We start from the raw sequence: 27,609 nt of genomic DNA, 5'->3' as shown, positions 1-27,609 counted from the left end.
TGCAAGGGACGGAAGCAAAGGCGGGGCTGATCGTCTCGAGCCTGCTGTCTGAAACATTCTCTAGCCATATTCTCCGAGGAGGCGAGCAGGAGGGAGGGTCAGAGTGACGGAGAGCCGGCAAGCTGCGGGGCTGCTGCTGCTGTTGCTGTCAGAGTCGAGCGATTAAAAGCCGGAGGTGCCGTGTATAGCTGAAGAGTGTGGGCGTGCTAGAGCCGAACGACACGAAGGAGCCGAAAGCACTCCGAGTGCCCTGATGGCAAAGAACACGCTGTCGTCGCGCTTCCGGAAGGTGGACATCGACGAGTACGACGAGAACAAATTTGTCGATGAACAGGAGGAGGCGGCCGAACAGCAAGGGCCGGACGAGGCCGAGGTGGACAACCTCATCAGGCAATATCCTTAAAGTGAACCGCTGTGCTGCGCTCGCGCCCGGCACAGAGCGAAGTTTCAGGACGTCGTGGTCCGGTTTCTCGTGGCGGTTGCGCGGCATTAAAACGGCATATAGTGCGACCCCTGGCCTTTTTTTTTTCGTTCGTTCTTTTTTTTCTTCTAGAGATAGTGCAAGGTAGTGATTTGCAGAAAATGCAGCAAGGTTTTAAAGGAGTGTTCACTGCGACCTTGTTAACTGTCATCTTCAATGCTGCTGGCTTATAAAAACCCTTCCATATGGTTCAGCAGCCCGAATTATTTGACTTGTCTAGTTACACCATTTCGAATGAGTTTCAGATTTCGGACTTTTTGCACGATTTAAGTGATCATATTACGATATTATTAAAAATAATTTTACTTTGATTTCTCATTATTTTGTTAATGATACCTTTATGCTAACAAGGAGTTGCCTTAGATGTCACTTTTTTTCCCATTTAACAGATAGAAATTAGCCTAAACTATATAGCCAGGTGTTTTAATTTTAGCCCGTGTAATGAACAGACCGAAAACCGATTTAGTCCAACAGATCTTATGCAAACCGACGTTTCCCTAGTAGCGTACAGCTCAGATGATTTTTCCAGTGTGCTACTTCACCTCCATTCCTCATTAACATGGTAGATGCATTTTTCTGTGTGCAAAAATAATTTTTTTGTGAGATTTTACTTTTGTCAGTTTTGGGCAACTTCTGTCAAAGCCCACTTACCCACTTTGGCGTAGGAAGTGCGCTATGTGGCCAATAATAAATGGCGTGTGGAAACTATTTTGGATGATAAATACTATGGTTAAATGCTTTAAATGTTTTGTGCACCCTACAAAAAACAATTTGTAAGTACTACGCAACAGCATGAAAACGTGCTAGTCTTGCATTTTACAGATATACTTTATTTGGTCCTAAAGGGAAATTTGAAGCTTTACCTTAGCCCAACAAAAATTTGAGTAAGAGTAATTGCAGATTGGATGCACTTGTCAAGTGTTGAATTTTATATTAAGTAAATAAATACAAGTATAATTGCAGAAAGTGCTCAGATATTCATATACTTGCATTCTTACGCTGAAGTGTTTTTATCCAAGCATTTCTTCTAAATAGCTTGTTGTAAAAACTTGGCTTTAAAGTGACATTATGCCTGGTTGTTGTCTGTATGGTGTTTGTAGGTTTTCCACCAAAATCCCTGTGTGTGAGGTTAATAGGCAGTTTCACCTGGTATGGATGTGTGACTGAGTAGTAATCCAATCAGGAAAGGTTCCTGTCTTTCACATTATGCTGTCAGGACACACCCTGTTCTTCTTCACCCATAAACTGGATTAAGAGGATTTGGCCATTTCATGTTTACTATTTCAGAGTTACCAGTTGGCATATGAAAAAGTAGACAAGTAATCCTGGAGTACATGTTGACATGTCTGCATTGACTTAATTGGACTTCTTTTTATGCAATCTGCAGGGTTGGCAACAGTCTCTGTTGCATGTAAGTGTGGTGATGTAGTCAGAAATTCACAATCTAGTTAAGTTCTGATTCTACGATGTTCCAAACTTTTGAGAAATGTTGATTTTTTTTTTTGATTTTTTTTAGCGTGGTGTCAATATTTGCATGCATGCATGTGTCTATGGAAAATCAAAATTGATTTACACCTCTTAAAATTACAATTTTGGTCTGGAAATAATGCTGTCTTTTGCATTGTGTGGAACTCCTGCATGCCTACATCCCAGCAAAAAGAGGACATTTTAGAACAAGCAATTTCTTAGATCTCTACCATGAACACTAAGACCCATCTACAACAATACTTTCTGAAAAATTGACCTATCTTCTTCAAACAAATTGCTTAATTTTTCCCTTGTTACTGGTTCAAGGCCTATTGTTTTTGATTTAGTACTTTTTATAATCTAATTATAATTGCATCAAATTGTTTAAATTGAGTTTTCACATTCTGCTCCATTTAGTCATGGGACCAGGCACATTGATTTGCAAAATTTATGCACAAGTAATCTTTGGGATATGTAATTTTTATAAATTCATGTGCGCATATACACGTACATGCAAAGAAATTTATAAGTGAGGCTGTCTGACTGCTTGCTTGGCCTTCCAAGCTTATGCTGGATGGTGAAGAGAAAGAAAAGAACCAACACACACCCACACCTCTAGTAGATCTGTAGAAGGTGGATGAGTCATTAAGCCATCCCCGTACCAATCTGTCCATGTAAGCAGCTTGTTTACATCCTTTGAACCAAATTTGTTTAGTTTCAAATGATATATTAATGTTCATTTGATTCAATTTCATGTTCATTTTACTTTGTGTACATAAGTTAATGCAGTTTTGTATATTATTGTACAGTTCTACCAGTTGTATTATAGTATAGTATTGCTTTAGTGTAATTTATATGGAAGTACTCTATTGATCATTCCATGTTGTTTTTTTTTTTGTATTGGTGCATTGCTCATGGAAACAGTATTATCCAATTTTTTAACCATGTGTTGTATTGTGAGTTTTTCATGAGGTTTCCCTGTTATATTGTTCCACAAATCCCACATGGGTCAACCTGAAGGACAAAGTTTGAGCATACAGCTCCATAACCGTAATGTGCTTTACCAAAGAATGTGGGTCATTTTCTATCCAGCAGGATCGGAGATACAGTTGCAGAACTAACAATGTGCACAGTGACCTGACTGTGAATGCTGCTTAATCAAAAAAAAAAAAAAACACACACAGGGTGAGGCTCCTTTCCTTGCACGCAGCCACTTTTTCATGCATCACACTGTAGCAAAGACTACAGTAGTTAGCTGTTTATGTACAGTACTAGGTAATAGAATACATTTTAAAGTATTGGATATCTGGTTGCTGTACTTGTGCCCTTAGTGCCTTTCTTCAGCATCTTCGTGCGTCTCTTGACCAGTACTCCCCCTCTCAAATGGGTTCCTGTAAAACCTGCTTCTCAGGCTGTAATTTTGATATGCCTTGCTTGGCTCCTGTCCACGCTCAGCCTGGCCATTAGTCCTCCTCATGTGCCTCATACACACACTTTCTCTTTTTGAGTGCATCACCAAATCCAGACTGACCATTCAAATTACACTGAGGACTGCAGATGCACACACTGACCATACATACATACACAATAACGGGGCACTGCACAAAGGTGGTAGGGATAAGAACAGCACCCCATACGAATGCACCGCATGGCCTCCCTGCTGGCTGCTGCCAAGAGTTGATTCTACTATAAAATAAAAACAAAAAGAGGAATAACCTTGAAGGTCAATTATTACCCTGAAAGCGGATAGTAGATATCATGTGGTATATGTGTATCAAATTTCAGGTCAATAGGTCAAACGGTTTGCAAGCTACAGGTGATTTAAAATCCTGGACCGACAAACTGACAGCCACAGTAGTGTATTAAATAGTTAGATATATAGCATTAAAAGTAAACCTAAACTGTGTTTTAAGAAATATTAGCTTCTTTATAATTTCTTATTTGTCAGTATCCCTCTGTTTTTTTTTTTGTAGTGCCCCCCCCCCCCCCCATTTACAAGAAGGGGTCATCACCCCAGAATATGAACTAGTTTGCCTGCTAATTACCCAGTAAGTTGTAGCACTTAACTGTCACTTCTGTTGCTGGCTCGTTGCTTCCCAAGAGCATGTGCATTGTATTAGCCCTTCGTTTGTTGTATGGTGTATTGGCTATGACACGGTTAGCACAGATTTAAATGAAGTAGAAATGTTGAACTCATTCTGGCTCTATACTCATGTAATTCTAAAGAATCTCACATTTCAGCTTCACCAACTTTAGGATGTGAAATGCAATTCTAGTACAACGGGTGGGAATGGGTGTTTGATCATTAAACTGGACCAAAATAATTTTGAGTCTTTAAACACTGTTGCTACGTAAATCTGAATCGATTTTGATCTACATACAGCATGCTGCTTTAGGCCATGTGCCAATGAGGACATGCTCACGTCATGCTGGAAGCTCTACTTAGATTTGTGAGGATTGAGTAGTGGTGTAAGCTATTCAAAAGAGAATTGCCAATGTTTAGAAATTTATAGTGTGCAATAAACTGCAACCTCTGTTGTGCACTGCTTGTCAAAAAAAAAAAAAAAATCCTAAAAACTAACATTCAGAACAAAGCACAAAATTGACCTTCAAACTGACATGCTTTTTGCATCATCAGGATGTTTGACAGTTTGGTGGTTAGTGGTTTCAGGTAAATGTGCGGTAGTATTTGTACAACTTTTGATATGTTGATGCACATTATGGCAGGAATCTTGTGGATCTCGTGAGCGCTGACTTTTTGGTGCAGCTGTTCATTCTGAAGTTGAAATGTATTATTGAATTTAATTGTTTGCCAAAGTGGGTTGGGGCCTATTCTGGAAGCAGTAAGCAAAAGGCAGGAATCAAATCGGAATGAGTTGTTTGCCTATTCTAAGGAACACTTATTTTTATTTTATCAGTTTGTCAGAACAGGGCTTGTTGCTTTTTGACAGAGTATAATTGGAATATTTTAATTTATATGCTGTATGACTATTTTTGTCAAAGTACTTTTTTGGGGGGTGACCTAAGAACAGTTGTGATGGGAACAGTCAATTAAACCAGGCAAGCTCGCCAGCCCTAGATTCTCCTAAATAATACCAAATGTATTACGTATTGCATCAGTGGGTCTCAACGTGCAGAAGAATCTGCCCTCTAGATGTTTTTAACAGTATCCTTATGCTGAATATTTTGCTAAAGCACATTTTTATAGATCCAGGGATTTGTTAAACAAGTTCTCTTAACCTGTTGAACAAGTTAATTGTCTTTTGTGATCCATCGTCCATTTTCTAACCAGCTTATCCAGTTCAGGGTCACGGGGGGTTAGTGTAGCATTTACATTTACAAGCACTTTGAGCTATTTTTTTGTATGAAAATGTGCTATATAAATAAATGCTGTTGTTGGCACAAGGCGGAAACCAAGCTGAATGGGCCAGTAGTCTGCCACAAGGCACGTTTGTGCAGTTTTGCACACATTCTCCACAGTCACTCGTGTCAAGCCAATTTATACTCATCAGTTAACCTAACAGATGTTTTTAGGACATTGGAGAAAATCCATTTGGATTTCTTCAATCTCCTCCTTTTTGGTCCTTTTTATTTACGTTAATCCTTTTAAATTGGTCATGGTTGGATTATTTTCCCCCAGAAATTTCAAAATTCCAGTTCTTATTGTTTTTCCCTCTTAAATTGAAAAACTGATCAAACATGCTGTGATAGAAGGAACATGTTTCTAAGGGATCTTAGAAGAACACATCTGTTAAATCTGCTTTTGTATGCACGTTACTAATTTTACTTAAGTTATCCTCAATGTCTTTACTTGTGCCACTTTTGGTGGGTATGAACATCTGCATACAGGGAACACCCCACAAAACCTGCTCTCATGAAGATGCTTTGAACTCACTGTCTAGCCCTCACACAAGGTCAGAGTCGCTCAGATCCTTGTGCTTGCCCTTTTTTCCACTGCTTCTAACACATCACCTTCAAGAATTGACTGTTCTCTTGCTGCCTATAAGCCACCCCTTGATAACTGCCGTTGGAACGAGATAACCAATGTTGTTCACCTCCTCTGTCAGTGTTGTTAATTTTGTAGCTGATAGGTGTATAAATATAAATGATTACAATACCACTGGAGGGGGGATAGAATTAAATGGCAGAGACTTTTGCAGAACTCGCTGCAAATGTTAACCCTTTGTATGGCTATAAGAGAAAAGGAGCAACATTGACATTTGGGCAGTAAATGTGACATGAGCGGTGATTTAGTCATGCAGTTTGTAAGAGTGCAGCAATGACATCAGTGACTGTGATTCACAAATCTGGCAAAGTTTACTACAGACATTTATTTCTGTAGTACATAAGAGCCACTGATTAACCTAATGTTTTGGAATATTGGAGACAAACCCACAAAGTGTCTGGGATTTTAACCCAGAAATCTGGAGCTCAGAGGCAGCAGTGCTAACCATGTATCAACTAATGGAAAACTGTTTAAGTAGGTTCAGAATGAGCCAAGTCATTACCTGTATTAGCAATTTTTTGTGCTAAACGTTGTGCCATTGCATCGAGTTGTAACCTCTAAACTGGCTTGTCTCTTTTAAACAGTACAGTACATGTTGTATTACGCATGTCTAACAAAGTCAATTACAGACTGAGGTCTATTATTAAAAAAAAAAAAAAATGAATGCCAGTATGTATTCTTAACACTTTATATATTAAATTGTATTCCAAGGAACTTTACAAGTTTTGAACTGTAGAAGAATTAATTATCTAATAATTGAAGTACATGGTGATAAATACTTGCTTATGTGATTTTTTTTTTTTTTTTTTTGTTTTCCAACAGTCCGTTACCTATAAAATGTGAAAATAGAAATGGGGAATCTTGTTCAGCCTTAAAGGTTGAATGTGGCTTCCACTTTAGAATGTCATCTATTATAAAAAATAAATAAATAAATAAAAGTCTTGGCAGGGAGACGAGACATGATCTTCTCGGAAGACAATTTGACGTCTCGTGAGAGACAAGGCAGTGAGACAGGACGACAGCTGCTGTACAGGCTTTTAAATGATTGACGCACAGCGCGACAAGCAGAACACTCACCTCAGCAGAAGCAGCACAAAGCCAGTAGCTTTTCCGTCCACTTCTCCCAATGCGAGCGGGAGAGATGCGAAGTGTTAGGAGTGTAGCGCGCCTCCCAGGGGGTTGAGCAAAGCAATCGAGACCTGATCATCTCGGAGAGACACTTTGACGACACACGAGACTACACATTACAACCTTAGGAAGCACGTAACGCCCTACTTACAAACAATTTAAAGCAAGTTCACAGACATCTAACTTAACAGGCACACTTCAGGTGCTCCGAGCTCTTAAAACTACGAGAAGCAGAACACGCAACAAGCCAGCAGATGATCTGAGCGCATCTCCTTAGCATGCGTTTAGCCCTCTTAAACCAAATCCCCCCCCCCCTTCACAACGCAAGCAGCCGACACGCAAAGTGCCAAAAAGACAGCTGCTGTACAGGCTTTTAAATGATTGACACAAAGCACGACAAGCAGAACACGCAGCAAGACAGCAGCTCAACCGACCGCATCTCTTTAGCATGTGTTCAGGACCCCCCTTCACAACGCGAGCAGCGTTATACGTCCCGCAAGAAAGAGATTTAACCACGCCCGGGGCAGGAAATTAAGGACAAATATTGTTTTTACAAAAGTTATAAAGTTTAAAGTGAAAATAATGCATATGTAACAATTCCCGTGAAAATAGCAATCACTTTAAATTGTTTATCCGCGAAACCAAACCCGGGGGTGGGTGAGCAAAGCGAGCAGGGGGCAGAGCCCCCTAGTTTAAAACAAAAAAGCAGCTGAAGAGGTGGTTAAGTTTAGATTCCCTGAGTTTAGATGTTGTAGATGTTTAAGCATGCTAATTTAATTGGTTTTCAGATTTTTTTTTTGCTTTTGAAGTGCATCTGAGCCTTTCCCAATAGAATCCAGAACAAGACAATTACAATTTTAGAGGAAAGTCCAGGTAGACCCTGGAAATAAAGACAGAAACAAGAAGTAGCTGGGGTGTGATTCAAACCCTATCCCATGGATTTGTGTGATTACAATGCTGACCACTGCACTGCCTTCATTTTCGTACATCTACATTGAATGGTTACTTCAGGCCCTGTCACATTACACAGCTACTAAAGGGTTTTTCAGGCAGAGCATTCATTTTGTACTGACAGTTTTAAAATGATTATTTTTTATGTTTTAGTTTAGTTACTGGTATGTTGTTGTAGTAGTAAAATAACTACTTGCAATTGCTTTGGATAGCCATCTACAAGCTTAGCACATGTGGATGGAGGCAGTTTCCCCATTCCTTGCAGAACTGCTCCAACTGGGCAAAGATTGAAGGCATTCGTTTGTGAACTGCAATTTTGAGATGACGCCACAAATTTTCAATCCGATTCAGATCCGGACTCTGGCTAGGTCACTGCAAAACCTGAATCTTCATTTTGTCAAACCATGCTTTGGTTACTTTTGCACAGTGTTTTGGGTCATTGTCCTGCTGAAAGTGGCAGTCCGAGTCCCAGTTTCATGGCTGAGGTTTGAAGGCTTTCTTCCAAAATTTGGATTTACTTTTTACTATCCATTCTTCCTTCAGTACGGATAAGGGTGCCTGCTCTAGAGAAGCAACCCCAAAGCATGATGCTTCCCCCACCATGCTTGGTGGTAGGTATGGTGTTTGCCAGATCATTAGCAGTCCATACCATCCCCCAGACAAATGCCCTTGTGTTGAGGCCAAAAAGTTCAATGTCAAGTACATGACTCCAGAATGCAGGACTCTTGTCAAGATGTCTATTAGCGAATTCTAATCGAGCTTTCAGAGGACATCTTTTTTAGTAGTGTCTTTTTTTCTGACAACTCTGCCACACAGCCCCTCTCTGTGCAAAACCTTTGATATTGTAGTCTTAAATTTTATTGATTTTATTGTAATCATTCCATACAAATAGATCAATTTTTACAAAAAATAGGATTGAAAACAAATCAACCCCCACCCCCGAGAAAGAGAGCATGGCCAACAGAGTAAAACTTAAAGCTAGTAAAAATAAGTACATTGATAAGTTTAATAAGCGGATAAAGATAAATGGAGAAGAAAAAGAAATGGGAAGGGAATCTGCTTCCTCGGTGCTTTAAGAGCTTAAATCTAAAATGTTATTGATTAGATCCTGCCAGGTTTTGAAAAAGTTCTGCACAGATCCTCTAAGTGCGAATTTGATTTTTTCCCATTTCAAATAGCATAAAACATCAGTTACCCACTGACTTAAAAGAGAAGAGTTAGGATTCTTCCAGTTTAGCAAGACAAGTCTACATGCCAATAGTATAGTAAAGGCGATCAGTTTGTCCTTCTCATGGAAGTACTTAATGGGTTAGGAGGGATTGGGACACCAAGGCTGTCTGAAAGGCACTTAAACATTTTTGTTCAGAATGATATTAATTTGGTGCAGGCCCAAAACGTGACCCAGTGAGGCTGGAACTTGATTGCAGCATTCGCAGGTTGGATTTTGCCCTGGAAACATTTTGGACAATTTTAAACAGATATTGTAGTCTTGTGCACATCCACTCCAGCAGCAGATACCGAGAGTCGCCTTAGGATTTGCTCTTTCTTCTCTGACTAGTGTTCTTGACGTTTTCTTTGTTATTTTAGCAGGGCGGCCTGACCTAGGCTGGTCCACTATGCTTCCAGTTGTCTTCCACTTCGCTATGATGGCCTTTACAGTGGACCCACTGAGGCTAAGGAGCTTGGCAATCTTCTTGGCACCATTGCCATTTTTAAACTTCTTAATCACAGCGATTCTCGGGTTATTCGAAAGTTCCCTTGTTTTCATTTTTGTCATTTTTTTTTGAGGTTTCACCAAATGAGCCACTTGTACTGATTTCTCAGTTGTATGTTCCTAAGACCTTGCCGAAATAATCACTTATAGACCAGTCAGCAAGCTAGAGGGTTAATTGCTTGATTGTTTACGCCTGTTTTCATTACCCTTATTGCCTCGTTAACAATCATACAGTCTCCAAGCTATTAGGGGTTGAATACTTATGCAACAGCAGATCTCACTGATGTTCTTTATCGTTGCAGCATAATTTGATTTTCAGGATTTTTTTTAGTGAAAATTTATTGTGCAAGAGGACCTCATTTATATGTAACAGTATGAAACTGAAGATGCATTTTCAAAGATAAATATTACAGGAAATGTAAACTTTGTCTAGGGGGTTGAATACTTTTTCAACCCACTGTATATGCTAGCTGGGATATGCTCCAGCTGCATCCCCCAGCGCAAACCTGGTCTGGATTAAACGGGTTAGAAAATAACATTATTCATTTTCAGTTATGACCCTCTGTGTAAAGTGTGTGGGTTGTGTTTTTGTTTTTTTGTAATCTGCAGAAGTATTAACTCATTCTTGTTCTAGTGCTTCATCATGATAAGGCTTCTCCTTTTATATTTGTTTAGTCACTGAACCCCATTTGGCTTCAGGGTTTTGTTCCAGCAAGATCAGTTGGAAGCTAAATGGCTCACAGATTGTGGAACTGGTTGGAACATAAGCCTTAAGCTGTGTGGGGTCTCCAGGACTGGTTTTGAGAACCACTGGTGTGCATCATTCTTAAAAGTGCATTGGTGTTTATCCTAATGGTGGAAGAATCTGTTTAATTTTTCTTTGTTTTATACATTTTATATATTTTGATAGGTCAATTTCCAGGTTTTATGATGGCACAGGGAGCTTGCTTTTGTGCAGCATGTAACATCCCCATAATTGTTTGTACTTGAGAAGATCTGGCTGCTGTATGTGTATGGAGCAGCTGTAGGATCCTTGGTTCAAATCATAGTCTGGGCATTGCAGGTGTCATGCTTTTTTATGTTTACTCATGTTGGTGTGGATTTTTCTCCCACATGTTAGACCAGTTGTTGAATTTTAAATTGGCTTCATGTGATGGAGTGGTGACTAATCCAGGATATGTTCTCACTTGGTGCCCAGTTCTACCAGAGTAGGTGCTTACTTAATGCAGCCTTGAGCAGGTAAAAAAAAAATAGGTGTAATTGTAGGTCGCCTCCTGAATAATTTGTTTCCTTCTACATAGAGGACATTTTCCTCTTGCATTTCTTTGCAAAGACAGATTTGTTCAGCTTGCAAGATTAAACCAAATGTTACAGCCGCAGAGTCTTAATGGCCAGCAGTATGCTGGAATTCTTGGATGTCTGCAGAGTACACGCATCTTGGCCTGTGACTCATTTTCCACTGCTTTATGCAAAACTAATTTAAAACTGGAAAAAATACCGTCAATAGGCAACTTATGCAAGCTGTTTAAATCATTCTGCCTGTCGTGGCAGTTAACAGTATTTCTTTTTGATTAGCTCTATTGCTGCTAAGTGTGACTGCTTGCAATCCTGTATAATGCAGGACAATTACATCTGTGACATAGTGACTCGTTTAATTAAATTAAGTACTGCTTTATCAAGACTCCTGATGCTGTCACTGTTTTCACTCTAAAACATGCAGTCTATTTGCCAATTATCAGTAGAATATTCCAAGCAAAATAAGTAGGTCACAGTGTTTCTTTACTTAGGAATTGCGTTTTTATTTTTTTCTCCCTTGTGAAAGTAGTGTATAAACTCTACCTATCTGTATTGCAGTTGTCCTTCATTTTGTTGGGGTTTTGGCATTCAGTTTGAGATAAGTGAAACTGTCGTCGTTGTGTTTTGAATGCCTGATGATGATAAATTCTTGTAATAGTATCAGTGTGTTGAAGTGTAAAGTGTCTTCATTTTGCACCAGAGTATGTTCAATACGTGGCATTTAACTTGCATAATGTGAAAGTAATGTGGTTTAAAATGATCACTACTTAATTACATCTTTATTATTTACTTGTATTCTTGCCATTTCATGTATTGGCACCAAAATATTGTAACACACAGTTAATACAGGAGTGAATTTTCAGCAGTAATCAAGTTATTAGAATAAAATACAGCATTTGCATTTGATCAAAGCCCCTCTTCCCACTGTATTTAGCTTCAGAAAAAATGCGATGCAAAGACATAGGAGTATTTGTAGAGTGCAAATAAAAGTAAATCTTATTTGTAGTGACACAACCATATGATTTAAAGTGTTTAAAACTATGAAGGGAATCGGTCCAGTGGATTGTAATACATATACAGTGATCCCTCGCTATATCGCGCTTCGCCTTTCGCGGCTTCACTCCATCGCGGATTTTATATGTAAGCATATTTAAATATATATCGCGGATTTTTCGCTGCTTCGCGGGTTTCTGCGGACAATGGGTCTTTTAATTTCTGGTACATGCTTCCTCAGTTGGTTTGCCCAGTTGATTTCATACAAGGGACGCTATTGGCAGATGGCTGAGAAGCTACCCAACTTACTTTTCTCTCTCTCTCTCTTGCGCTGACTTTCTCTGATCCTGATGTAGAGGGTGTGAGCAGGGGTGTTGTTCGCACAGCTAGACGATACGGACGCTCGTCTAAAAATAAAAATGCTGAAAGATTATCTTCACGTTGCTATCTTCTGTGCAGCTGCTTCCTGAAGCGACATGCTGCATGGTGCTTCGCATACTTAAAAGCTCGAAGGGCACGTATTGATTTTTGGCGGTTTGTTTTTCTCTCTCTCTCTCTCTCTCTCTCTCTCTCTCTCTCTCTCGTACCGGCGGTGCTTCGCATACTTAAAAGCCAAACAGCCCTATTGATTTGTTTGCTTTCCTCTGTCTTTCTGACAGACTGTGCTCCTGACGCGCACTCCTTTGAAGAGGAAGATATGTTTGCATTCTTTTAATTGTGAGACGGAACTGTCATTTCTGTCTTGTCATGGAGCACAGTTTAAACTTTTGAAAAAGAGACAAATGTTTGTTTGCAGTGTTTGAATAACGTTCCTGTCTCTCTACAACCTCCTGTGTTTCTGCGCAAATCTGTGACCCAAGCATGACAATATAAAACTAACCATATAAACATATGGTTTCTACTTCGCGAATTTTCTTATTTCGCGTGTGGCTCTGGAATGCAACCCCCGCGATGGAGGAGGGATTACTGTAATACACAGCACAAATCACAGTAGAACATATAATACAGTACATGTAACCCAATAGTACACTGCTGGTCAAAAGTTTTAGAACCCCTCAGTTTTTATGGAAGTGCATGCAGTTTAATGTCTTAATGTTTCATGAAATAAAGGCATAGAACAAATAAACAATGGTGAAAAAAAAAAAGTCAAACAATCATTAAGTGTACAGAATTTGCAGTAACTGCAATCAATTACTGCCATAAACTCTTGAAGTTGACCTTCTGATAGACTCACTACTTTTTCTTTATGCCTAGTCTGACACGCTGATCATTTCAGTACTCTGCTGGTGCCATATTTACATTAGTCCTTTAACAGTGGTTGGTATTCATGGTGTTCTGTGATACAGAATAATTTCAGAAGCATCACATATGCCCTTTAACCTTTTTAACAACACAATCCTATAGGTTTCTTGTCGGCTCCTCATGGGCCATCTCTGTACAAAACAAAGAAGAGAAACTCGTGGAGGAGTTTGACAGGACACGGTGATTTTACTTATGGCCAATCAAAGTATCTTCATTTGCTTTCAAATGACAGTAAATCACTTTGAGACGGGATTTAGAATGTGGTTGGCTAAATCTGAACTTGGTTACAACCCCACATAGAAAGGCTCTGAATACACAGCCAAAGAAGGGTGTGTTTTGTGTTTTTCCCTTTTCTCTGAACCAATCTGTTCTACACTTAAGGTACACATTTTCATTGACAGTGGAAAAATTGAAATGATTTCCCAGATTTCAACAGTTACAATTTGGGCATTCGGGTGTGGACACTTGGAATATCCTTAGTGTATGTTTGTAATATTCATTTTTGCTTATTTTAATTCTTAATGATTCTGCATCCATGATTGGAGGTGGGTCAGGGTTGTAAATATTCTATGAAATTTATAATTACATGACCAACTGCACATGTCTGTATACTTCTAAAGCAAATAGTTGCCCTTTCACACTACACTTTTGATTCTGTATTTACTGCATAGTTTGACTGTGTGCATTTGCTTTTCGGAGCTGCTTGCAGCACATCGTTGACAGTAAGTGCTGCTAAATCTGTTTTCATCCAGATGTTTTAAATATACTGCTGACCTTTTAGTGTAAATATGTTTAGTCAAGACATTTTTAATTATCTGGATTTAATTATACCTGTATGGTTTAGTCATGTTCTTGACATTATTTAAGTTAGGGTGTACGGAGCTGTTGGATGGTTTGTTCTCTTTTGGCATTAACTCTCTCTAGCCACATTAGTTTTATTCCCAGAGTGAGCAGCATCAGTCCTTGAGTGCCACAGTGGCTTCAGGTTTTAGTTCCAATCTCAGTTACTTAATTAGAAACCAATCCTTACCAATAGCAGATTTTATTTAATTTAATGGCTTCTTAGTGTTTTCATTCTGCCATGTCAAGACATTCTTGTATCATTTCCAAGGATCTAATCCAAAAAGATTGAAGCCTAAAACAGGCGAGTAATTCTCTGCCCGTCACTTTTTTTTCTCTTCAGTTTCCTTCTAAATATTGTGTTAAACCCGATAGTTGATGATGTATACACACACACACACACACACACCTGTAAATGGAGAGAAAATATATGGGGAAATGCTGGTTCCTTTGTCATTTGCATCTTATTGCTAATAAGGGACCATTTAAAAAGGGAATACAGCTGTTTAAGACTAAAATTAAGCAATTAAGGATGGGTAACCTTAACAAGTGAGAGCACTAAAATGAGGTCTAAAAGTTTTGCAGCAATTATTGACTTATTAAGAAATTGAGTTGGAGCAAAAACCTGCAACCACTACAGCCCTCCAGGAGCAATATTAAATGACCATTGCCCTTTGCCCTTCTTAATACCTTTTTATTCTTGCATCTTTCTTTCTTGTTTCCTGCAGTTATTTAAGTAGATAGTACTTTTTTGTTCAAAAAAGGAAACTTTGCTTTTTACAGAAGCACAATAAATATAATAAAACAGCCCAATTTAAAAATGTACCAGAATGGCTAAAAAGATCATCTTTTTTGACTTGGCTAAAGATAAAATGAGCAGTCACAGTGAGGCATAATAAAGGTGTATTTCTGTAGGTGTAAAGGAGCACCAATACTTGAATAATTCGTTGGCTGAAACTCGTTAATGCTAGTGTCAGGGAGAGGATGTGCAGCATTTTTCATAATTGTCATCAGTTTTCTCTTCATTCTGTCCTCCATTACTACCACCTCCAGTGGTTGTAGAGTGCATCCCATACCAGATCACGGCCTCTTAATCAGATTTGTTGGGCCTCTCTTGAAGACCTGTCACCAGCCTAGCACCCCACACTAGGTATCACGCAGTTATATAACATGTAAAGGATCTCAACAACCCATAGTAAAGGAGTACATTCGCCTAAGAAAAGACTAAGAAGCACCAGATAAAGCCCAAAAAAGAGACTAGGCTGATTTCATGGCCACAGGGAGTGAATTATGAGGAAGCATTAAAACAGCTGATCATTTACAGTTTAAGCAAAAGAAGATTAAGAAGGGACATGATTGAAGGGTTTAAAATTATGAAGGGAATCAGTCCAGTGGATTGAAACTGACTTTAAAATGAGTTTATCAAGAACATGGGGACACAATTGGAAACTTGTTAAAGGTAAATTTTGCCCCAGCAAGAAGTTTTTGTTTACACTGAAAACCATAGACACATGGAATATGTAACCAAGTAGTGTAGTAGACAGTTCAGTACTCGACTTGATGTTATTTTAGAGGAACTAAGTGGATAGGAATAGCGAGCTTTGGTGGGCTGAAAGGTCTTTCTCGTGTAAATCTTTCTAATCTTCTAAAGAAAAAAGTCTACTCTGCCCTTTCTACTATAGTTCCTCTGTGTTATGACACCATTCTAGCCTGTCATTAATGTGGACCCCAAGTACTTGTAGCAGTACACCTCCTCCACATCCATTCCCTTTAATGGTGACTGGGTGTAGAGGCTGTAAGGTACAGGGCAAGTCAACAACGGGTTCCTCAATTTTGCTGATTTTCCAAGTTCTCCACTTTACTCCTCTCCCCCTCTACCTCATCTGTCATCACCTCATTAGTGCATAATCATTGAAGAATTTCTGTAAGTGACCTATATTAGTGATAAAATAAATGCACACAAACCGCTCATAAGTATTTCTGTGAGGTTGGGCTTATTATCCAAAAAGGTTGCTGCTGTTTTGACTTGTGATCTCACCTGTCACCTCTAGTCTATATAATTTTAAATCAACCTTTTTTTAAATTTAAATATTTTCATTAATCAGAAACCACAAAGAGCCTTTTATTATGACCAGGATGTCTTGTACTCCCCCACCCCGTTCTGTTAGGTAATGTTAACTTGCTTAAGTTGCTCTGCACAGATGGTATCTATGATGCTCAACGACATTCTGTTTAAATGAAAACAATTTCAGGGTGAATCCTTAACCGGAACCATACAGGAGACATGCTGTCTGCATTCCATGTTGCACTGCGGAATCCTCCAATCAACACCAAGAACCAAGCAATCAAGGTAGGCAAGATTCCTTCTGACTGTTGTGTATCCTGAAGCTAGAAAGGAGTGAAATTCAGCAATGGATATAAAAATTGAAAAATGAACAGGATCAGGAGCTTAGCAAAATGAGAGGGCATCAGAGTAGAAACTCTGCCCTTGCAGTTCAAGAGGAACCAGTTAAGGTGGTTTGAGCTTGCAGCTGGAATGCCCTTGCATGCCTAACATTGGGCAGACATAGGATCTGCTACAGGAATTGTATCTTTCAGCTGATCTGGGAATTTCCACAGGTGTAGCTGGAGGCAGTTGTTGAATAGGGTGGCAAGGTAAATCGACTAGGTTTTCTTGTCACCATGACCCTTGCCAAAAATCACAAAATGATAATGAATATTGAATTTGACATGTTGTTACCCATCCTGCACCAGGCCCTCTTTCAGCATATTGTTGAGAGCAGAGGGATTGCTAAGGACTTGCCCTTTCTGCTTGTTTTCTCTTGATGTGAGCTCCAAAGAAATGAGAATTAAGATAATTGATCAACAGTTCTGAAAGTCTGTTTTTTTTTGTTTTTTTTACTGAATTAAAAAAAAAAATTCCCACATTGCACCTCTGCTTATAATGGAGTGTGCTTGCATAGTGCAGTAAGGCAGAAAGTCTGTTGTTTCTTTAATTAAGACCAATCAAACACATTACTGTTTGGTTTTATCTTTTGGTGTCTGGGTATAACTTTTTACTGGTTATGTATACAGTCGCCCCTTTGTATGTACGGGTTCCATATCAGCAGATTTACCCAATTGTGGATCAAAAATGTTCAGGGATGAATTGAAATTCCCAATAAGCAAAACTTGAATTTGCCATTCGCTGAGCATTACGGTGAATCCATGTGAATTACCTGAGGGATAACAACATGCCAGAAACCACTGCAAGATTTGTTTGATGATGTAAAAAAGAAGAAAGAGCTTCCTATAACAGTGTTTCTAATTAAAGCATCTGCAATTGTAAAGGCTCGACCTTTGAAGATCCTCAGCCCTTATCCTCCAAAGACCCTAACATTAGCATTGTAAAGACCTCAGGGTCCTGACCTGTGATGGACATGTTCCATAGATGGATGCAGGAATACCAAGAGAAGCCAGCTTTGAAGCAGCCCTGGGAGAGCACTTTGATCATGTCTCCTGGAAGCTTCTGCCCATCAGGCCAGACACTTGGCCACCAGTGAGTCTCGAATTTGGACCCTGGGCTTGTGTCTGCTCATATAGAGCCAAGGAAGCAGTATGACATCCTGGTTGCCTCTGACTTGTGTAGAGAGGTGGTAGCTGGTTGGTGTTCATAACATTACAAAGAAACTAAGAACCTGTAGACTGTCTTATTTTTGAGGCTCTCTTCACAGCTCTAATCCTATAATGTGGTCTTCCTATGAAAGCCTGCTTGTTGCACATTGCTATGCCTCCTGTAGTTTATTTTTCAAAATATTCCATGCAGTTGATTTTGGAATGCCCAGTAGTGGTTCTGATTGGCATTTGCTTTAATCTCATTTTCAGAATTGCCTGCTTTTCTATTACAGTCAATTCTTTGTCATCTTGTTTTGTACCTTTGTCAACACCATACTCCAAAAGCAAACTTCAAGGACTGTGACTGCGACCAACCCTGCACACTTTGAGCTCATTTATTTGTTGATAAAAAGGGAAACGTCTTAGCAATTCACATGTTAGTCTCCTTCTTCTTTTGGCTGCTCCCGTTAGGGGTCGCCACAGCAGATCATCATCTTCCATATCTTTCTGTCCTCTTCATCTTTTTCTGTTACACTCATCACCTGCATGTTCTCTTTCACCACTTCCATAAACCTTCTCTTAGGCCTTCCTCTTCTTCTCTTGCCTGTCAGCTCAATCCTTACTACCCTTCTCTCATTATACCCAGCATCTCTCCTCTGCACATGTCCAAACCAATGCAATCTCACCTCTAACTTTGTCTCCCAACCGTCCAACTTGAGCTGACCCTCTAATGTCCTCATTTCTAATCCTATCCATCCTCGTCACACCCAGTGCCAATCTTAGCATCTTTAACTCTGCTACCTCCAGCTCTGTCTCCTGCTTTCTGGTCAGTGCCACCGTCTCCAACCCATATAACATAGCTGGTCTCACTACCGTCCTGTAGACCTTCCCTTTCACTTTTGCTGGTATCAGTCTGTCACAAATCACTCCTGACACTCTTCTCCACCCATTCCACTCTGCCTGAACTCTTTTTCACTTCTCTTCCACAATGCCATTACTCTGTACTGTTGATCCCAAGTATTTAAACTCCTTCACCAGCTCTACTCCCTGCATCCTCACCATTCCACTGACCCCTCTCATTCACACAAATGTATAAAACATAGATAGATAAAACATCGCATCTGTGGTGCTCTTCTTGGCATGAAACCATACTGTTGCTCACTAATCATCACCTCACTTCTTAACCGAGCTTCCACTACTCTTTCCCATAACTTCATCCTGTGGCTCATCAGTTTTATCTCCCTATAGTTACTGCAGTCCTGAACATCCCCCTTATTCTTAAATATCGGCACCAGTACACTTCTTCTCCACTCCTCAGGCATCCTCTCACTTTCCAAGATTCCATTAAACAATCTGGTTAAAACCTCCACTGTCATCTCCCCTAAACACCTCCATGCTTCCACAGGTATGTCATCTGGACCAACGGCTTTTCCATTCTTCATCCTCTTCATAGCTGTCCTTCCTCCTTGCTAATTCGTTGCACTTCCTGATTCTTCTCCTTCTTCAGCCAACAGTAGCCCAATTTCCGCCATCCTATTGGCTAACAGTACTGGTGGCAGTTGTTGTTAACCTGGGGCTCGACCGATCCGGTATGGAAATTTGTATTGTTGTCCGCATATTGATTTGGCAAAATTTTACACCAGATGCCCTTCCTGACGTAACCCTCCCCATTTATCCGGGCTTGGGACCAGCACGAAGAAACACACTGGTTTGTGCATCCCTAGTCGTTTGTCCCAATTCTGGGGGACTAAATGTGACGAAGCCGGTCCCTTACAGACTCTCTTCCCATATGGGAGTCTGCTGAACCAACACCGTCGATAGTTATGACTGAGATGAGCTGACATATGAGGACAATTCACTGATGATGCCAGAGGATGGTGGAAAAAGTGCTCAAGTGCTTTTAGTTAAAGCAAAGTCAAAACAAAAGTAAAACCAACAGAAGTGTCAATGGTGCAATGTTCAAAAACAAAGTACATTTATAAATCCAATAAAAAGTTGGGGGGGGGGGGGGATCCATTAAAATCCAAGGTTAAAATGCAGTCTAACTTGTTCCGATCTCTGTCCACCTCCTTCTCATGCTCCCCGGCTCACCCATTGCTCGAGTAGCCGGCGGAGACTCAGCAGCCACGAGCTCCTTTTGGCCGACCTCCATCTTGGTTGCCTCCAGGCATCACGGCCAGACCATCCAAGGTCAGCTGTCCTCCCTTCTTCCTTTGCGCTCACATACTCGCACCTCAGAAGCCAAGGAAGTGGTCCTGCTTTGCTCGCCACACTCCACCTGGATGCAAGCTAGCCCCTAGAGTACAACAGCTAACGCTTCTTCACGGGGCCCCAGCTCGTGCCGTCTCCTCCTTCCAGGTGGCCAGATCCTCCTAAGACTGCCTTTTTCACAACTTTTAACCTCTTTCCTTCTTTTCTTTGATTTTTCTCCCCATCTTTTAATTCCCCTTTCCTTGTCCCAACCCATATATATACACCCACGTCTCCGTGGGCGCAGCACTTAATCACATGCCACAGGAAGCCAATGAAGCAACTGAGAACGATCGCACCCACACGTGCAGGTGCAACTCGCTCCAACTACTTTATTTACTCCCCGCGGTTGTGCAATCACACCCACGGAGAGCAACACGGCTCTATGGATTTAAAACTGGCCTTTTTTTTTTTTTTGAAGCTGCGGACCCGCTGTACCACACTAAACCCAAATGCCTATTTTTTTATTTTAATATATAAACAGTGTTGTTTGAGATATGTAACACATTTTTGTACTTTAGTCTCATTTTATCTTTTCACCTAGAACACGTTTTAGGCCTTTTTATGTAAACTAGCTGTGGTTCCCATATAAGACGGGTTGAAATCTTACATAGATAGATACTTTATTAATCCCAAGGGGAAATTCACAAAGAATTCACATAGACCTCAGCATTAATGTTAGCAGTGCACCATCTATTGGAATGTATTTTGTAATGCATGGAGGACGGAAATGCATTACTTCAAATGTTTGTGGCGTGCCAGCTGGGAGTACAGGAGGGGTGCCCTAAAATGGGGAAGAACATGTTGAAAAAGTATTGTTTCTACGTGGTGTGACCAAAATGTATGTAATTTCCCCTAGATGAAAGTCTGCCATGTGCACTTTAATCACAAGTCTGAATTGTTTGATTTGTAATTTTAAACTGTTCAGCAGAAGAGGGGAATCAAGGAAAAATGTACTTTCTAAATATAACAAATCGCTCCTATTACCTAATTGTCCCAGTATTTTGCTTTTCACTGTATATGCAGGTTTCCTCTGGGTGCTCCGGTTTCCTGTCACAGTCCAAAGATATGCAGGTTTGGTGCACTGGCGATCCTAAATTGTCCCTAGTATGTGTGCCCCCTGCGGTGGGCTGGTGCCCTGCCCGGGGATTTGTTCCTGCCTTGCGCCCTGTGTTGGCTGGGATTGGCTCCAGCAGACCCCCATGACCCTGTGTTAGGATATAGCGGGTTGGATAATGACTAACTGTATATCATATTCTCCTACCCAACCAGAAAATGGTTGCTTTACTCCTTTTTCTCCTTTTTATTATCTCCATCCAGGAACGTGCACAGGCAATTGTTCTTAAAGTTCTCACATCTTTTAAAAGTAGTGAGATTGAACAAGCTGTGAAATCATTAGATAAGAATGGAGTTGACTTATTGATGAAGTACATTTATAAAGGATTTGAAAAACCGACAGAAAACAGTAGCTCCATTTTACTGCAGTGGCATGAAAAGGTAAGCTCCAAGAGATAAAAGATAACATTTAGTTTAAATTTTGTCATTTTCTTGTCTGTAGGAACAAAGGAAACTGAGCTTTCCAGTTTGTTACATTTGTTCTATCCAATACTAGCTGAAATACCCAGCATTGCCCAGGAGGAAAATTGAAGACTCACTAATGTGCTTGTCTTGCAGTCTTGTATGTATGTTATCATCCAGTTGACGCTCTGAACCAGCCAACTCTATTTAATTTCAAAAGCAACAGGGGCGCGGTGGTGCTCAAATGTAAAGAATGCTGGTAGTCACCTCCAGTTCACCCTCTGGTGGTCATTCCGAGTGTCAACTGGATGATAACATGCATACAAGACCGCAAGATCACCCCCCACCCTACCCAGAAGGGGATGGGTTAGGGTTGCTTTCACCCTACAGTATTTTTAGTTGACCAATGAGAAGCATGTGTACCAAGTTTCATGAAAATTGCTCCAGCTTTCCGAAAATGATGCTGGAACATACATATATACACACACATTCACTCACATACATACATCGACTTTTATTGATATATAGATTCTTTGGGCTATCTGAGGCTATTATCAAGAGACTCTGTGATTCCATGTTACCACTATACATAGGTTACTGAAATCTTCATTCAGCACCTTCAAATCTACAACATTCAGCCACAGACTTCAGATTTCTACGGGAGACTTTTTTCCTAAACCCAAAATAGTGCAGGGGTTTTTTTTTCCCCCCTCTTTGCCCCCAAGTCCCCTCCCTCATCAAACACACACCTGTTTTCAGCTGGTCTCTGAGAATTTGCCGGTGGTGTCCTCTCACTGCAAAAGGCTGATAGTCAGTTGTGTTCCTAGGCAACTGCTCATTGCATTGCATCTGAAGTGTCAAGTGAGGGCTTGGGGTTTATTTTGATTTGATCACTCTGCTCAATTTAAGGTTGCATTATTAAAGTTCTGAATGTTGGCCAGTCCCTTGTTTTCCCCCCATTTAGTCATAGCTTGACAGTAGGTTAAACTGAAAATGGATCAGTTTAAAATGGAGAAATAAAAATTTGTGTATACATCCCTCGACCACTATTGTAAGTGCTGAAGCTTTATCCACAAACTTACCGGGGAGTGCTTTTAAAAGTGAAATGGGTGTTTACATACAGGTAAACTTGTACAGACACCAGGGGGGTATTTTTCGTACGTGGATTACTCGCTTAGCCGGATGTAATTGTTGACGATTTGCCCTGATCCTGGATCTGTCGGCTTTTTGAAACTCTTGCTGGAAGTGTTGTCATAGCAACACATCCAAATCCGCAAACCTGCTCGGAGCGGGTTTGTTCTGCGTAAACAAGGATTAGTTTACACACGTGATCAGTGACGGTGCGTGGAAGTCATCCAGTCATGGCTTCGCCGTTCATGAATGAGCGACCAATTGATATTGGTGCGCAAATTATAAGAAGAGATTTTCATATAGAGAGGGGTTTGCGCGATCGGCAAGATCCTTTATTGCTCCCGGAGGAAATTCTGTACGAAAGATACCGCTTTAGCCAAGGGGGAATATTGTACCTCAAAGATTTATTAGCTCCGTATATTCGAAGTCAAACTCGGTGAAGTCGGGCTCTCACAACCACACAGACGGTATGCATTGCTTTGAGGTTTCTTGCAAGCGGCACTTTTTTATATACTGTAGGCGATGCGGAACAGCTATCGAAAAGTGCAGTTTGCCAGGCAATTCGTGAAGTCTGTTTGGCTCTGAAACATTTCTTTCAGGTTTTCATTGTGTTTCCTGGACACCTGCGTGTGCAGACAATAAAAGAGGCATTTCATGCCATTGCAGGTAGGTAATACACAGGCAAAAACACCCACAGTTCCATAAAGAATCCCACAATCAGCCTAACATTCTCATTACCCAGGATTTCCAAATGTGATTGGGGCACATGGGACTGATCAGAGTGGAGTTTGATCAAACATTATTTGGAAAATGTACCGCTCCTCCTGATGAATAATCAGACACAGTGTCTTCATCAAATATTTGACCTTCGTCAATATCTCGTTGGTCAGACACTGGTTGAAGGGATATGACATTCCCTGCAACTGACCCAACAAAAAAGAGGGCTATATGGAACATACCTATGACACACATTGAGGACAAATGTATGCAATGACCATCCTTTACCTGAAATGAAGTGACCACTGCATCCTGCCCCTGGTTCTGAGGAGGAGCTTCCCCCTGGAATGCCCTCAAAAACAGGGTGATGGGCATTTTGCTGCAGAGCCAACTCTTCTCAGGGGTTAGGTCTGGACCGCGTGGACCTCCACCTGTTTTTTGCTTGTCTGCCTCCTTATTAGCTTTAAAATTAATGTTTTTTTATATTATATATGATTCTTTATGTCAACAATTCTTTAAATAGTTATATGCCAATATTTACCAGTTTGAAGTATATTCTTGTACTTCACTTTAACCTGTTCCCATGTTCTCCTTGTGCTCACGTTTGATCTGGAATTATGACATATTAAATAATAATTAATCTGACACATAGGAAATGAAACGCTGCATTCAGTAAGTACAATGCACACTACTTAGCGTTTAATTTGACGGCCACTTTTTGCCAGCCGTCTTTTCTGGTTTGGGCTGCTTTTGCAGTGTTACCGCTTGTGCATATTAAATCTTGAAATTCTTCATGTCCTTCGAATAAAAGGTCTTGCGCCACGTGTGTGAAAAAAAAAAATGCGCCCGTTCTTTCGTCATTTTGTTACAGCCTATCAAAGACTTGCTGATCATATTTTCTAGACTCAATATATATGGGCTTTTCTCTCAGCGCGGGCGCGCGCCTTCATCTCGTATGATTAGATCCAGCTACACTAATCTAATACACAGCTGCGTTTCAAAAACCGACTTATCTGGATGAGTGTCACCGGCATTAACTCATCCAAGATGAGGCACCTGATCTCGGATGGTTTAAGCGACGTACGAAAAATACCCCCCAGAAATCAGGATTATGCAATGATGTGTGGCTGAGTGTGATTTACCCTGAATTCAACCAGTGCCTTGTCCAAGTATTGGTCCTGCCTTGCGTCTGGTTCTTACTGGGATATGTTTCAGCTTCCCCATGACCATGCTCTGCGAAAGTGGGTTTAAAAAATGGATGGATGTTTGGAACGTGTAAGCAAAAGCATGGGGGAAATGTAATGCACTGTGACCCTGAAGTGGATAAGCCAAAATGGATGGATGGATGAATGTTGCTGCCCATTAGTGTGCCATACAGTTAACTAGCATCCTATCCTTGGATGGGAATTGGCAATTTTCCTTTAAAGTGTGGATTATGTGAATGTCTTCATAAGACACACATAGACTGTATGCAGAAAAAGTTGTATGAGGCATACAGATTGTATTAGTTGTTCCTTAAAGGTGATCTTGAATTATAAATTAATAAAAACATTGATAGAGACACAACAATGTCCTTTTCCCAAATGTTACAAAGCAGGAGTTAATTCAGTTCAAGTGCACTCCTGCTGACCCCTGTGTACTACAGTGATTATAAGTACATGGAATGATCAGAATGGTTTGAGCCTGACCTTTTCAAGCACATGCCAGTACATCCAATGAGGTTTTACTTTTCAGCATATCCCCGAGAACATCCTTACACTTGTTATAATGTTCAGAAAACTTTGCTACACCATACAAATTAAATAGTTTACTTGTGAAGCCACCCTTCTTTCTGTAGCTGGCTTTACTACTCCTTCATTGGCATAGCATGTCTCAGTCCGGAGAGCAGTGTGAGTGATCCCATTTCTCTGGTGCAACCTGCGTATGGTGATTTGGGGCATTGACACGCAGAAGGTTTAACGGCTTTCCTTGACAGATTTCACAGATTAACACAAGACCCAAAGCATGTCCACTTAATAAATTCATCCGCAGTTTTTAAATGTTTAAATTTCTCCAGGCTTAAAATTAATTCTCCTTGGAGCATTGGATGTAGTGATGCTTTGCTTCAGGTGTGCACAGGCCTTGCTCCTATTTAATGTTTATGAAAAATTCGTATGATGTCTCTGCTGTCTCGCACACTATCATTTGTCACTTCATTTCATGGTGGCAACATCTCAAAGCCTGCCCAGACTGTTGGATGTTTTTAAAGAGACATCCTTCCACATCAGAGTTTTAAAGCCCATCTCTTGACTGTGACGTATAAATGGAACTGATCCTGGTACATTTAGACTAGATGGTTAGAATTTGATTGATAGTGCAGTACTTGATCTTTTGTTTAGATGTAGTATCCGTGTTGACTTGGTTTATGCTGTTTTTTGTTGAAGAGCTGCAGATGTCGGCAACTTGTAGTTAACAATTTAATACACAAACTATGGCCATTTACAACTAGGGATGCACTGATACTACTCGTTGTTAACTTGAATGGGTTCAGTAACACCCCCTAGATGCATGTACTCTGTATCAGCCCTGTCTTTTAGCTAATACCGAATGAATACTGGACTCTAAAGTCAGGTGGCAGAATATTTAAAGAGAAACTGGGATATATAATACAGAAAATTGCAAAACTCTAAGGTGGTTGGATGTAAATCACTAAGTAACTAGAAACTTCTCATACAAAAAAAACGGGAAGGAGTATGTATTAGTGGAAGAAGGTAAGACGACAGTTTTTCACCAGAGAAACGAGGACACCCACTGTGCATCAAAACAACACCACAGAATTTGTGTGATGGAGTAATTTCAAGGAGGGCTATATACCTGTATATTTTTCATCAGTAAAATTTCTTTGCTAGGTCGACAACATGCCCCACTTTTCTGCACTGGAATGGCCACTTGTTTTGAATGTAATGAGACTCGTCAGCACGGCTGTCCCATAATCTCAGCACTTGGTATATCTGAGCGGCAGCTTCAAAATTTTAGTTTTAGTTTTAATTCCCCATTGATGTTCCAGCACAAAATTACAAAAATGGGTGATTGCAATAAAATGTTATGTAATAGGATTTTCTTAAGGTGGTTATTGAAGTCTGCAGGCCTAAATCTTATTAAATATTGCCCAAAAGTGATTCAGAAGCAAAGTCTCTATTATCCAGTGTTAATGAATATTGTAATATTTGAATGACTGACCCTAATTTTGTGTATTTCTTTCTCTCTCTCTCTCAGGCATTTGCAGTAGGTGGATTAGGCTCCATAGTAAGAGTTCTAACAGCACGAAAGACTGTTTAAAGGAAGCAAAAAAAATTAAAGACTGACTTTTGAAGATTGGGTAAACAAATATATTTACACAGTAACCGTGAAGATGAGTTGGAAGAAGACCACCTTGATCCTCTGAATGTCAAGACATTCTTCCAGAAGTGTAAAAAAAATAATAATTATTTAAATATTTTGGACAAAGGAAAACAGTGTGTTGGAATGCATCTAAGTCCAAGATTGTGTAAGGAAGGTTGTTGTAATGCTGTACATTTTTCTTTATCATATGCAACTTCTTGCACATCCTCACATTCTTTTGCCATTTTAATTTTTTTTTTTGTTTGTTTGATTTTAAAGAAAATCCATATCCTGTATTTTAAACATGTTGAAACTGACAGGTAGCTTGTTATCTATTGGGTGCAAGCAACTTGCCTGTACACCCTGGCGCAGGTGTACAATAAAACGTACTGTATAGTGAAGGTGGTGTGTTTTGGGGAAGGGGGGTGGGTAGGGGGGTATTCAGATTTGCGCTTTTGTTATCATATTTCATTTTTGTACAGAGAAGTGTACATTTAATATAAAACAATGGAGATCATTTAAATATTGATTTCATTGTAAAGTGCCTGCTGCAATAAAGCTTTTTGGATCATCCATACTGGAGGTTTGTACTTGGTGTTGAGTGTGCTCTTCAGCTTAACTTGGCTATGATCGTGGGATTTCCAAATTTGTATGGTTGGGGAAGGGATGATTGAATATAAAGAGGAAGTGTATGTCATTAAAATTGTAAATGTCTGAATAACAAACTACCCGGATAAATGGTGGCAATCGTCTACTTTTCATTTTGGTGTGGGATATACAGTATATATTAGAGAAGGTTAATGTTCTCTTGACTTGGTCAGCCCAGATGGGTAAATTAAAATATTCGTTCCTTTTACCTAA

General features: G+C 40.1%; 1 protein-coding gene across 1 annotated transcript; it reads left to right on the top strand.

The window, feature by feature from the left end:
- On the top strand, positions 1–27,321 carry arpc5lb (actin related protein 2/3 complex, subunit 5-like, b). The gene is made up of 4 exons (XM_051931992.1): positions 1–394; positions 16,457–16,528; positions 21,343–21,519; positions 26,644–27,321. The coding sequence occupies exons 1-4, from the start codon at positions 254–256 to the stop codon at positions 26,704–26,706; spliced, it is 453 nt and encodes a 150-aa protein (XP_051787952.1). The 5' UTR covers positions 1–253; the 3' UTR covers positions 26,707–27,321.
- The last annotated feature ends 288 nt before the right edge of the window (positions 27,322–27,609 follow it).

This window comes from Erpetoichthys calabaricus, chromosome 9 (assembly GCF_900747795.2).
Source record: "Erpetoichthys calabaricus chromosome 9, fErpCal1.3, whole genome shotgun sequence".
In the NCBI taxonomy this organism is placed as follows: domain Eukaryota; kingdom Metazoa; phylum Chordata; class Cladistia; order Polypteriformes; family Polypteridae; genus Erpetoichthys; species Erpetoichthys calabaricus.
Note: the sequence above shows the minus strand (reverse complement) of the source record. Positions and strands in the feature narration are given on the sequence as shown.